Below are 13149 nucleotides of genomic sequence, written 5' to 3'. Positions count from 1 at the left end.
GAAAGGATGTGAGGGGAAGGATGAGAGGGGGTAGAGAGTGGGGGTGGGTGGTTGAGTTGTAGTGAGAGTTGGGTTGGTTGGAGCACAGAGCATGGGGGCAGGGTGTGTGGGTGGTAGTAGAGAGAGTGGGCGTAGGGTGTGTGTGTAGAGAGAGAGAGAGGGTAGGGTCGGTGGGTGGAGACAGAGAGAGTGGGGGTAGTAGACAGAGTGGGCGTAGGGTGGGTGGACAGGAAAGAGTGGGGTAGCGTGGCTGGGGTAGAGAGAGTGGGAGTTGGGTGGGTGGTTGGGGAAAGAGAGCGGGATTAGAAGTGAGTGGGGGAAGGTGGGTGTTGGGAGAGAGTGGAGTTAGAGTGCGCGGGGGATGGGTATAGAGAGTGAGTGGGGGTAGATAGAGTGTAGGTATGGTGGTGTCAAGAGAGTGGGGGTAGGATGAGTGGGTGGGGGTTGGGGGAGTGGGGTAGGGTAGGTAGGTGGGATTAGAGAGTGATGGAGGTTGGTGGGTGGAGTAGAGAGTGTGGTGGTAGGGTGGGTGGGAGTAGAGAGAGTGGAAATAGGATGAGTGGAGGTTGAGAGAATGGGGGTAGGATGAGTGGGTGGGGGTAGGGAGAGTGGGGTAGGGTATGTAGGTTGGATTAAAGAGAGTGTTAGAGAGAGTGGTGAGTGGGGTGGGATTAGAGAAAGTGTGTGTAGGGTTGGTGGGGGTAGAGAGTGTGGGTAGGGTGGGTGGAGGAGGCTACAGAGAGATTGGGTAGGGTGGGTGGGGTAGAGACAGTGGGGGTAGGGTCAGTGGGGGTAGGTAAATTGGGTGAAGAGGGTAGAGAGAGGGGGAAGGGTGGGTGTGGAGAGAGCAGGGGCAGGGTGGGGGGGGTTAGAATGAGTGGAGTAGAGAGAGTGGTGGTGGGTGGGTGGATGTGAATAGAGAGAGTGGAGATAGAGTGAGTGGGTATAGAGAGAATGGGAGTAGGGTGGGTGGTTCTGGGCATAGGTGCGGTAGGGTAGCTAGGTGGGGTTAGACAGAGTGAAGATGGGTGGGTGGGGGTAGAGAGAGCTGAGGTAGGGTGGGTAGCTGGGGGTAAAGAGGGTGGAGCTAGGTGGAGTGGAGGCAGAGTGGGTGTGTGGGGGTAGAGAGAGTGGTGGTGGGGTGGGATTAGAGAAAGTGGGGGTTGGGTTGGTGGGGGTAGATAGAGTTTGGGTAGGGTGGGTGCTGGAGGGTACAGAGAGTGGGAGTAGGGCGGGTGGAGTAGAAAGAGTGGGGGTAGGGTCAGTGGGGGTAGGTAAAGTGGGTGTAGGATGGGTGCGTGAGGGTAGAGGGAGGGGGGAGGGGGGAAGAGTGGGTGGGTGTGGAGAGATTTGGGGCAGGGTGGGTGGGGTAGAATGAATGCAGTTAGCATGGGTGGGTTTGGGTAGCGGGAGTGGGCTGAGGGTGGGTAGGTGGGAACAGAGAGAGTGAAGGTAGTGTAGGTGGGTGGGGGATAGAGAGAGTGGGAGTAGGGAGGGTGGGGTAGAGAGAGTGGGTTGAGTGGGTGGGGGTAAGGTGATAGGTTGGGGGAAGAGAGAGTGTGGGTTTGGTAGAGACTAGGGGTAAGGTGGGTGGTGGATATAGAGTTGAGTTAGGGTGTGGGTATATGGGCGAGGATAGAGAGAGTGGGGGTAGGGTGGTTGGGTGAGGGTAGAGAGAATGGGGGCACAGTTGATGGATGGTGGTGGAGAGAGTGGAGGTTGTGTAGTGGGGGCAGTGAGAGTGGAGGTAGTGTGGGTAGGTGGGATAAAGAGGATGGATTTAGCGTGGGTGTAGTGAGAGTGGGGTTAGGGTGGGTAAGTGGGGGTCAAGGGACTGGAGGCGGGTGGGGATAAAGAGGGTGGAGGTAGGGTGGGTGGGGCTGAAGAGAGTGAAGGTAGGGTGGATGGGTGGGCGTAGAGAGAGTGGAGTTATGGTAGCTAGGTGGGTGCAAAGAAGGTGCAGGTAGGGTTGGTGGGGGTAGAGAGAGTGGGGGATGATAGTTGGCTGGGGCAAAAAAGATGAATGACAAAGCAGCCTCGGGAGGACTTGTTAAAAGTAGCCCAAAACAGCCCATTCAAAACCCGGGTAATGAAAAGCAAACAGACTTAATGAATGTTTGTGCATCTTTATAAATTGGCGCCAGCGACCAACAAGGCTATTTTGGGAGTTTTGGCCAAAGGATGTATAGCCAGGTGGAGCCAGTTTAGCATTTGCCTTTGAGGGTCGATCGGAGAGCCGTGACTCTATAATAAATAGCAAAAGAAGTTGATCTTCCGTGATAGGATTGAAAATCTTACCCCTATGTTCCACTGCCTGCGGATCACTCACAGAGAGTCCATCTGACCTCATTGGCTGTACGGTTTGAGACTTAGTAGTTCCCGAAAGAGGGGCAGCCGACCATTGGTTTTGCCTGGTAACACATGCAGTTGGTTGGGCCTTGATAGAGTGTCATTTTAAGGAAGTACATTGTATTCCAAATACTACTGAGTACTAGCGGAGAGTAGGCAATCGTGTTTGGGTTTAAGGCAGGGCTCAAGTCGATGGTGCACGTGTGTGGACAGAGTCCCTCCACTTTTTACAGAGGGCACCTTGATATGATAATTTCTGGCGACCCTACATTCAATTGGTATGTTAATGAGTCGCCCCACTTTTCTTTAGGACACGCCCTCTGGTTTAATGATTGTCAGGGACTGGCGCTAAAAAGTACAGTTGGCCGCGCACAAGCCACGCCGACTGTGATATGATGTGATAGGTTATTTATAATGTGCTTAATACCCAGAGGTTTCTAAGTGCGTACCCTGTGTTGCTCTGTGTCGTCTTGCTTCCAAGGCTAGCACGTTGCCCCTGAGCTATCCTCCCGAGACTATACACATGGATAGGTCTGCACATGTTGCCCGTGCTGTGAAGTCGGGCTCAAACCCCTGCCGTGGGAGGGTTTAAGGAGTATAATACAGTACGAAGGCCGGTTCCAAGTCGCAGTCAGCAGGCATGAATGGAAATAGACTGCCAAGTTAAATCCATATAAAGAAGTTAAATAAGACAAATGTGGTGTAAAGAAAGACTAAAAATACAAAGGCCACACGACATCACTAACACATGGAAACTAATCCTTAAAAGGAATGTAATTTGATCCACAAATAAAATTATGATATACATAAATAACGTTGCTAAAAAAACAAATATAATCTTTGAAAGAAAACGTGAACCTATTTTTTTTTTGGGGGTGCACAAATTACTAGACCTTCATATACTTTATATTATGGCATGTCTGTGGGTGGCTCAGGAGACAACACGTATGTGTAAGAAGCAACACCACCCTCAGCATCCCAGCTTCCAACAGAGACCAGAATCAGGTCTGAGGTGTGAAATAAGTAACACATGTATTTATCTGTTATACTTAGCCGAGGTACGAGGCACAAAGGTTAATCCTGCTGCTCCCCCAGTAGCTATATTAAGCAAATCAACAATAAAAGGGGTGAAGCCCAGAGACCAAACTCAGCAGATTGTTCATAAATTAATTACTGGGCATGTAGGGCCCAAGTATGTACACCGTGCATGCCTATACATGTAAAATACAATACAAATATACAAAGGCCAAAACGATTAGCTGTGCCAATGCCTGCTTGGAGGTGTCTTTTCATTTCTTTAAAAGAAGTGGCAGGTTTGATGTGGCCTGTTGATATATTGGAGGTGGTCCTGCGCATCCCGGTAGGGAAGATCTTCCCACTGGGACTGGAAGGTTGTTGCATAACTAACTTGCACCCTGTCAGCCACTCCTTTGACCATTTCCCCAGTTGGAGAGCAACCATCATCCTCACACAATAGGTGGCCCGTATAAGCATTTAAAGTGCACTATCGGTGATCAAATTACTTACTGATTAGAATGAGGAATGTCTCCTTTCAGAGATCCCATAATCATTTATCAAACGCGTCGGACAGGAGGATACATGGTTGGTGTCCCCTGCGAAAGCACACACTCTTCACCTGTGTGCCTAAACAGAGCGGCGTGCGTTTAAGTTGTCTGGCCCGTGTGTCAGCGAAGAATATCGAGACGTAGCTTGTGTACTTTCCATACTGTGTAGTGCAGTACTTTTTGTTGGCTGTGGGCGACGTCGATTCTATGGGCAAGACAAGGGTAGGTAGACTTGAGTCCATCCGAAGATGTGTTTATAGTTTCCTGACTGTGTTACCAAAGCCGTGTACAAAATGTATGGATTGATGAAAGAAGAAAACCTGAGCTTTCTTACATAAAACTGCCTGCTGGGCAGTATTTGTACAGTTGTTATGGAAGTGCACACCTTGCTTGTCATTTTGGACATCCTGTCGTGTTATGCTGTTTAAATAGTCCATCATGTAAATAAAATCAAGGTGGGTGTGTGTTGCTTCCCACGGTGCTGGCTTCTGTGATGGGACCACCCACTATCCTTATGAGTACTGCCGCAGTATGAGGACCAGTCCACATAACGCGTAAACATTTTTTTAGACAAACAAGTCCAAAATGTAAAAATGCAGAAACACTTCTTCAGCTCAGATTCAGTAACTTTCTGTCCCGAGGGCACATGAAGTTAGCTTAGCACGCAGATAGTGGGTGGGCCTGGGGGAACTTTCTCAAAGCTGATTTGCGGCCTCGTCAATATCTCCTAGTGAGATTCGGGTAGGTTTGCGGGTTTCTGCAGATTTTACTTCTAACCCAAATCTCCTTTGAGAGACATAAATCTTCCGAAAAGTTTGAGCACGTGTGTGCTGATTCTTAGGAAGAACAATATATACAAAATAACTTTAAAGGCTTCGGTGGGGGTGGTTCGGGAGGGGCCGGATGGGAGGTTAGGAATAAAAAATTGAGCCTTGTGCATCTGAGAATGTTATCCAAGCAGGACAGCAACTGAAACTCTGCGGTGAACTGCTGAGTAGATTAATGCCCCTACTGCTGAGATCTACGTGAAACCTGCATGTCCCAGGTTTGAATCATTTAATAAGAACTCGGTCTTTCAGCCTTCTGAAGTTGATCAAATTAATAACGTTGAAGGGAGGAATGATAATATTGCATGTCAGGCCAGGAGAGTCTGTCACATGCCAGACATGCCAGGGTCTGCTTTTCACCATTCAGAGGTCGACTCGTTGGGTATTATTGAGGTTTATTAGAATAAGAACAGACATGACCTCTGAAAAACACAAGAGTGCTGGGGGAGAGGCAGTCATGAGTTAGGGGTGCATGAATGACCTCCTAGTGAGTTTGCTTCCATGAGGACTAATGAGGTTTTTTTATTTCATAGGGAGTGCCAATGCTGTGGGCCAATTACCTCAGAAAGGCCAGTAGGTCTGAGGCATAGACAGTCACGTGTCAAACATTCATGATGTAGATTCTGACTTTCCTTAAAGGCATACCACTTAGGTAGGATTGCAATGCTATGAGCGCTGCACCATGGAAAAAAAACACGTAATGTACATCTACATTAGGGGGCCTTCTCCCAAAACTTTGGTTTGCGCGATTAATTAGATGTGCAGTTGAATCTCATCACTTTCGACCAAAAAAAGATGTACCATATCCACAAAATTCCTTTGAATGGGTGCATTATCATTTAGATTCCCCTTTTAATCCGCTTTTCACAATGGCACACAAAAAAGGGTGTTCTGCACATTTTAATGTGCATCTTGAATCCAGAAACACAATGCAAATTAACATGTGCATAAAACAAACATATCCCCGTATTCCTCTATGGAATGGGTACAGGGGATTTACAACGCACGACAGGGTCATTTCTGACCCGTTCATGCATTTACAGCAGCATTGACCACCGCTGTTTCACTTACATTGCTATCCTCCGAACAGGGATAGAAACGTTTTTAATTTCTTTTTCTACACATTTCACAATGACATGCCTTTTAAGGTCCGGTCATGATGTAATGCACTGCCAGCATCCACATGGGTGCAGGGAGCGCCATACATGCTACAGACATTAGTGTGTGCAAGAGGCTGGACAACAATGCTGCAGCACAACCCCCTGGAAGAGCTCAGGCCACAAAAAGGCATCATCTACTTATTGTGAATTTAGAATTAATTTTTTTTTGTTTATTACCATTTTTTTTGTCTGCTGAAAGCAGAGTTAATTGTGGTTTCTATATTAAAGAAACAGCCAAGTGCATACTTTAATTTATTTGATCATCCCTAGAAGGAAAGGTGCTGAGCTGTTCCATTAACGTTATACTTTGTTTGCTGAGCACATGTGCTGGCATGAAAATCTCTCGCCTCGTTATCGCAGTATTTACAGCAAAATGTCACCAGCATGACATTGTCTTGATTTTAACTCGAATGTGTCACCTGGCTGTCTTGAGGTTTGACCGAACCTATTTACCCCAACACTGAAAAATCTGGTGATATGGGTGAATTTAATCAGCCAGGCTTAACGGTGAATGCACAGGCTTGCGAAGTCCCACAGTTTTCTCCCATAAAATGGTTGTCACAGACTGAAGAACTCACAGATACAATAAAAAGTGTCAAAACTTGACACCTTTTACAAGTTTGGCAGTGTAGTAAAGAAAAGTAGTGGTAATCCGTTACTGGCACTTTTGGGAGTGGCAACGGAGTTAGTGCCAGTTGTACTGTACTGCCAAATTCCAGGTTTCGAGAAAAAGGAATGATTTTACCTCGACCAACACGCTGGAGGCAAATCCTCAATTTGTCCTCCAAAATTGGCAGATTTACTGTGCCAGAATTACCGCTCGCATAATCCAGCCAAATTCCCAATTCATTTCAATGGACTCCAGAAATGGGGATTTATGTGCCCTACCACCACTTGTAACACTGTGGTAAACATGTGGGACCAATTGCTGTTAACAGCATCTGAGGTAGTGGTATTTTGGCAGATTTTCCACCAAAATGCGCCTAACTCGTAATGCGGCCCTTGGTCCTTGTTTCTGAAACCGGAGGAACACAGTGAAAGCTTTCTTTGCACATAGTTTTCTGGAAAAGATTGTTCCGATGCTTTGTACACGGCTACGCCGTGCTATCGTTTCACTGAATTGCAATCCCCGTTTTACCACATGTTTTGATTTTGGGCAAATCACTGTATCTTCCAACTCTTCATTACCTTGATCTGCCAAAATGTACAGCGATTGCAAATGGATGGACCCTCCACCCCCTCCCTGATGCATCGAAAAACATGCATTTACATCACCATCATGAATACATAGATTTCATTTCTCCCGCCCGACTCACAACATGTGTGATCTTGGTAAAAACTCGCCCTTGGTCTGCGCAGAGAGGTGGACATAGATGCTGTCTGCATGCAGGGCTTAATGCACACTTCTGAATGGGTAGTAGATTGCACGGAGTAAAAGGGTAGTGAGGTAAACATGCACACGGAGAGTCCTGGTGTCCCCGCCCTCGGACACCCACGGCTCTGCATAGTTCCGGAGCCGAAGGCTGCCCACTCCACGCTGAAGGTGACTACACACACGTCGCGCGAGGAGCAGCCCGTGTGTTTTGAAAGACGGGAAAAGGTACGATATGGGAGACGCGATTCTTATCATTAAAGCAAAGTTTTCATGAATAAAATATGGTAGGCGCATCAACCAGCAGCCTGTGTTACTAAGCAACGACCACAACAACATATAAATAGACGTGCCGTCTTGGACACTCACTCTGCCCGTGCAAGGCTGTGCGCTCGACATGCACAGGTCTGAACAACGAAGCCTCTCCGTGCCACCTCATTAGCACTGATGGCACAGGTCACCTCACACACGGTGTGTAACAGCGCCCCCTGCACACCCCCTTGCCACCCACACTCAGCTGTAGATCTAGGGCTCGGGTCTGACACGTTCGGTCCCTGGTTGTGCTGCCTTATGGCGCCGTGCTTGTGGGGGTCAGTTACAGACAGTAATCCCGAGGTCACCCCACTAGTGGATGCGCTGTCCCGGCGGCGCTGTGTAACACCCGCACGTGTGATCGTGTGTTTAACCGGCACGCGTGCAGACCGAATAGCGTGTCTGTGGAGCTCCTCAGTGCGAGCTCTGGCGGCGGTTGTGGGCTGCCCTCTGTCCCGCGCGCGGTGTAGTGCAGCCCAGCTGGCGCGGCAGGTGGACGCCGACAAACTTTTATTAAAGCAAGTTCCTCGCGCGCCAGCGGCCGCTTCCCATTGGCTGCACGTGCGGCGCCGGGGCACGCAGCGGGCGATTGCCCAGGAATGCTGCGAGCCTTTGCAGCTGTGGAAAGCGCCTCTTCTGCGTTCGCAGACGTCCTCTGTGGCGGAAGAACAGCGCTGTGTGTGACAGAGAAGGCAGGCGGGCAAGGTAGAGAAGAGGCGGAGTAACGTAACTCTCTGAAGCGGGTATTCTGCTGAGCAGGGCAGCTGCCTGAATGCCTGGCCAGGACAGGCTAAAAGCATGGGCGCAATTTTAGGGGGGGGGGCAGGGGTGTTTGTCCCCCACAACTTTCATGGCACACCATTTTGTCCCCATTCATTTGGCTGGGGCACCTTTTCTTCAGATATCATGCCCCCTCCACCCCCCCCCCCCCAACATTTTCGGCAAAGTTACTCTGCTGGCTGAAAGCGAGCATTGCCTGTGGCATAGAGTGCAGAAAGGGATGTTATAAGCAACACTCAGTATCGCCAGGTGAGGCTACAACATAGAAAGGCTGACATGCACACTAGTTATAAAGCGCCTTACCTCCTCCGTTTTTGTAGCAGAGGTAGGGGAATCGCCAGACGTTGGCCAGGTCCACGGAGAAGCCGATGACGGAGAGCAGGAAGTCGATCTTCTTGCCCCAGGTCTCCCTGGGGGGATCGCCGGGCGAGGTGGCCGTGTAGTGGGGGGAGGCGGCCGGGGCCCCCGCCAGGAGGCTGCTGCTGGTGTACTGGACCCCGTTCTGCTCCTTCACCAGGATGAGTTCCACGTCCTTCTTCTCGGCCGGGCACTCCCTGAAGGGGGCCACAGCCGAGGGCTTGTGGTCGGACTGACCCTGCTTCGTCATCCTTGCCTTTCTCATCCAGAAGGTGGGCAGCGGAGGCTGGCACGCCGGGGGCCGGGAGCCGGGACGGTTCTGCTGGACGCTGGCAGAGGCGGGTCCTCTCCCTGTGGTGCGTTCTCTCTCGAGCTGTGGAGAGAAAGCGCAAGTCACACGAGCGAGCAACAGGCAGCGGAGGCGTGTGGGCAACTCTTCAGCTCGTCAGAGGAGGGCATGGGGTCCTGTCACCTGAGGCTAGCACGTCGCGGGGGCATGGCTTCACTCTGGTCACACGTGGTAGGGACTGGCCTGCCACTGGGTATCCTCTGAGGATGCGGCCAGAAAGGGGCGGGTGGAGGGGCGCTACCCGGTGTCACCAACTTGCTGCACGCGACGGGGATCCCTCTTTCCACATTGGACTCACACTCCAGCGGACCACAGAGGGAGGAGGGGGGGGGGGGGGTGGGTGGGTCCGGGGTGTGCTGTGGGGTTATGCTATGGTCGAACTATGTGGGGTGGGGGGGGGGGGGTGTCCTGAAGCACGGGTCACCTGTGTGTGGTGATGAGGAAGAGGGCGTAGGAAGACGGGGGCGGGGCTGGAAAGTCACTCCCTACAGCGCGCAAAGGGAATGTGGAAGGCATGAGGGCGCCGATGACGATTCTCTGCAAATGATCACTAGAAAGTACCAACGTGTACGGACATCCCATAACCCGGCCATGAAAAATGGCACCTCAACATTGCTCTGGATAGGGGCAGTCCCTCGTCTGGATAATGCGCGTGCCCGCACCCCCTGAGTTGTAGACCAAAAGTGGACTGAAACACAAACTGCGCAACCCCCCTTCTCCCATTTCTGATCACCGGGACTCGGCTTCTCTCGTACCTGCTCGGGTGTGGGGGTGAAGGGGGCGTCCTCGGGGAGGGTGGTTAAAGCAGGTCCTGCCCACTGGCCCCGCCGGACCCCCTGCTCCCGCCGCCGCGCATCACAGGCAGGTGCGCCGGACACTCAGCACTTCGGGGTCGCCCTCAGCTCGCCCCGCATCACCACACTTTGAAGTCCCCTGCACTTCCAGCACAGCCTCGAGCCGACGGCGGGGAAGAGAGAACGATTTTTTCTTCTTCTTTTTTTAAAAAATGATCCTCCACTCAACCCACGTGATTCACCGAGTCATACATCCTCACCCCTCTTGGCAGACGGAACAGTGCCACCACATGTCCCACCCGCAGGCAGTCTATAAGACCTGGCAGTGCAGACCCCTGGAGATGGTTTCCGAGGAGGGGGCCAGGTGGACCCGGGCCCCGCGGGAAAGGGCAGCAGAGGAAGTAGTTCCCTGCCTGTGCGTAGTTTGTCTATGTAGTTTCTTTTAAATGGCAACAGGGGGCAATCTGGAGAATGTAAAATATTCGCCCCTTGAGGTAAAAAGCTCCCAATTGGATTATGGAGACTTGACCCAATGATGGGCCCGGGCTGGGCCCTGTCACCCCTAATGGACAGAGACAGCAGCCCAGTTACTGTCACGGAACGAGCGCGCGATGCATTGAACAGGCGCATCGCCCGCGGCGGCCGCTGCACTTTAAAAGGCACTTTGGTGTCATTATATCACCCAGAAGCAGTCGCCAATGCGCGCGCCTCACTCGAGGACGCGCAAGCGCACACATTGACAAGCGCAGGCACCCGCGCAACACCCGCCACACGCCAATGGCTCAAGCCCCTCTTGCATGAATTCCCATTGAGTGGCGTTCACACCTGTGCAGCAAATACACCCGCACTTTTTTAATGACGCATATTCAAATTCCAAAAGACTTAATTGAAGGCGGGAATAGAGGAGCAAGTGTACTTTGTGTCAGTTGAGCTTAGTACCCCCGGGAAGGGAAGTTGAAAGATTTCTGAGACCTCAGACCACCACACGTAACATATTTGGAGGGGGTCGGGGGCAGACAAAGCAGCTTCTCCTGCAAAGTTACCAGACCCAGACACATAGGCATTGCTAGGAGGTCGGGAGGGCTGGCGGGAGGGGGGGGTGCGGGGGGGCTGAGGGTCTTTTGGCTGAAGCCCCGGATAGAAGCTCAGGGGCTACAACCAGAAGGCTAGCTAGCCCTGAGTCCCGCCAGTCCCAACACCAGCATAGCCCCAGATCTTATCCAGATCTAGCAACACCCCCGACCAGACGAAACATTTTAATTAAAAGGTGGTCGAAACTGCACCTCTCTGTGGCCCATTTTTAAGGCCACTTCACAGTAGAAACAGGGTTATCCACAGAAACACCCCGAAAGTAAGATTTTTCAAACAATGTATTCATTTTGAAACAAAACATATACAGGTGGTTTTTGACCAACCTTTTCTTTTCAACCAACGGTCACTATTCCATATTAAATTAGAACAGTTTTTTAAAAAAAAATTCTTGTCCGGAGCTAAAGCAGGACAAGCGTTTGCAGAAACCAATATAAATACACGTCAGATCACACATTTTGGAATATGCGCAATTACTACTTACAGCAGTTTCTGCTGTCAGGGGAATAATATCCTGAAAAAGCCCAATAATCAGCAAAACAGGATATGCTTATATATTTAAAAAATCTCCTGAAAAATCATGACGCGACTGTTTCATGTACGTTTTCACCCACAGCATAGCAGTCTCTGCAAGGAAGGAAGCAATGAGGAGAAGGAGAAGGTATCGCCATCTGATACTACCACGGAGGGTGTAATTGTGTTGAGCATGCTGGTCGCGAAGGCCAATTCGTCCTTTTAGCCACTAGTTAATTCTGAGTGTAGGTAGCTGGGGGCTCAAATGAATCCGATTAATAAGAGTATCTGGACAGCCCATTTTCTGCATTTTATGCCACAGGTTCCTCTCTTAATGTGGGGAATCTCAACCTCTTGGAATTTAAGTGGGCCATTGCATTTGATTTCAAAGACATCTTGTAATTAATAAATAATCTAATGACTCTAGAGCAGGGTTGTCCAACTCTAGGCCTCAAGGGCTCAGAATCATGTCAGATTTTCAGGATAGCCTAATCAATATTCATGAGATACATTTGCATACAATGATTCTAAAAGTATGCATATTTTTTCTCATGAATATAAATGAGGGTTATCCTGAAAACCCATCTGGATTCCGGCCCTTGAGGCCTGGAGTTGGACGATCCTGGTCTAGAGCCTCCGGGCCCAGTGGCCTTTCGAATATGGTGCTGAAAAATGGCCCAGAGTTATAGACATCTGTACTTTTTGTACTCTTTCCAAGATTGTGTCTGCTAGAAGAAATCCAGAGACTCGAAGTCTGACCCAGGCCCCGGGCCGCATGAAATGCGGGACGATAGAGGGTCTGGGAGTTTAGGCGCGGGGTGGGGGAAAATGGCGCAAAAGCGTAGGGAGGGGCGTCCGAATGGCGCCACAAGAAACAAAAACCTGGGAAGGTGCGAAATGTAACAGCAAGAGGTCGGGGGGGTAACCCGGCCGCCCCCAAGAAGGAACAAAAGGCCGGGGGGGGGGGGTATAAGTAAGCTTGGAAAAGGAGAGGCGGCACAAACCAGGTAAGAGCTCACCTCTCTCAGGTAGGCTCTTAGAGCCTTGATAAGGGGAAGGAAAAACGTTTGCTCTTGCGGGCTCACTCATTTCCCTACCTCTCTGATTTCGTCCTAAATGCAGTGGCTACGAGTCGCCCAACGGTGCCGGAGCAGGAGCGACTAAGTACCAGCTGCGAACGAACAAAGGGCTTTCGCCGGGGTCAAACGGGAAGCATGGCTGACAGAATTCAGACGAGAAGGATGGCGGAAGGAAGAGCAAAAAGGGCCCAAGAATTCTCAGAATGGGCAAGAAAGGCAGAGAAGGAATACGGGGCACAATGGGTGCTGGAGATAATGCAGAAAGAAGAAAGGGCGAAGACAACGTCACCTCTGCTGTTCATAGGGCCCAGCAGCAGCGAAGGAGAAGACAAGGTACCGCAAGGAGAGAAAAGGGGAAGAGCGGAGTCGAAGAGATCAGAGGAACAGACAGAGGCACCGACCAAGAAAAAGAAAAAAGATAAAAAGAAAGGTACTGTGAATAATGATGTGGGGAATAAAATTGTAAAAATGTTAAAAAATTGCGTCACGGTTTCGGGTAAGTCGCCCAGAACCAATGACAAGAAGAGCAGACGGGGGAAAGGATCCGGGGAGGAGCAGCAGGGGAGTTCCTCAACCGAAGCAAGCAGTGATGACGAAGAAAGA

At 50.5% G+C, this 13149-nt stretch overlaps 1 protein-coding gene across 1 annotated transcript in view; it reads right to left on the bottom strand.

Annotated features, from left to right (window-relative positions):
- The window catches only part of SLC6A2 (solute carrier family 6 member 2), a 1124598-nt gene extending 1114346 nt beyond the window's left edge, over nucleotides 1–10252 (bottom strand). The window contains exons 1-2 of the mRNA XM_069639646.1: nucleotides 9827–10252; nucleotides 8669–9095 (exon numbers count right to left, since the gene is read on the bottom strand). Of these exons, the coding sequence (XP_069495747.1) occupies nucleotides 8669–8987 (319 nt within the window). The 5' untranslated portion in view covers nucleotides 8988–9095; nucleotides 9827–10252. The remainder of the gene's footprint in view (nucleotides 1–8668; nucleotides 9096–9826) is intronic.
- Nucleotides 10253–13149: the final 2897 nt, after the last annotated feature.

This window comes from Ambystoma mexicanum, chromosome 1q, assembly GCF_040938575.1.
Source record: "Ambystoma mexicanum isolate Mex_15411 chromosome 1q, UKY_AmexF1_1, whole genome shotgun sequence".
Taxonomy (NCBI): domain Eukaryota; kingdom Metazoa; phylum Chordata; class Amphibia; order Caudata; family Ambystomatidae; genus Ambystoma; species Ambystoma mexicanum.
This window is presented reverse-complemented; position numbering and strand designations above follow the sequence as displayed.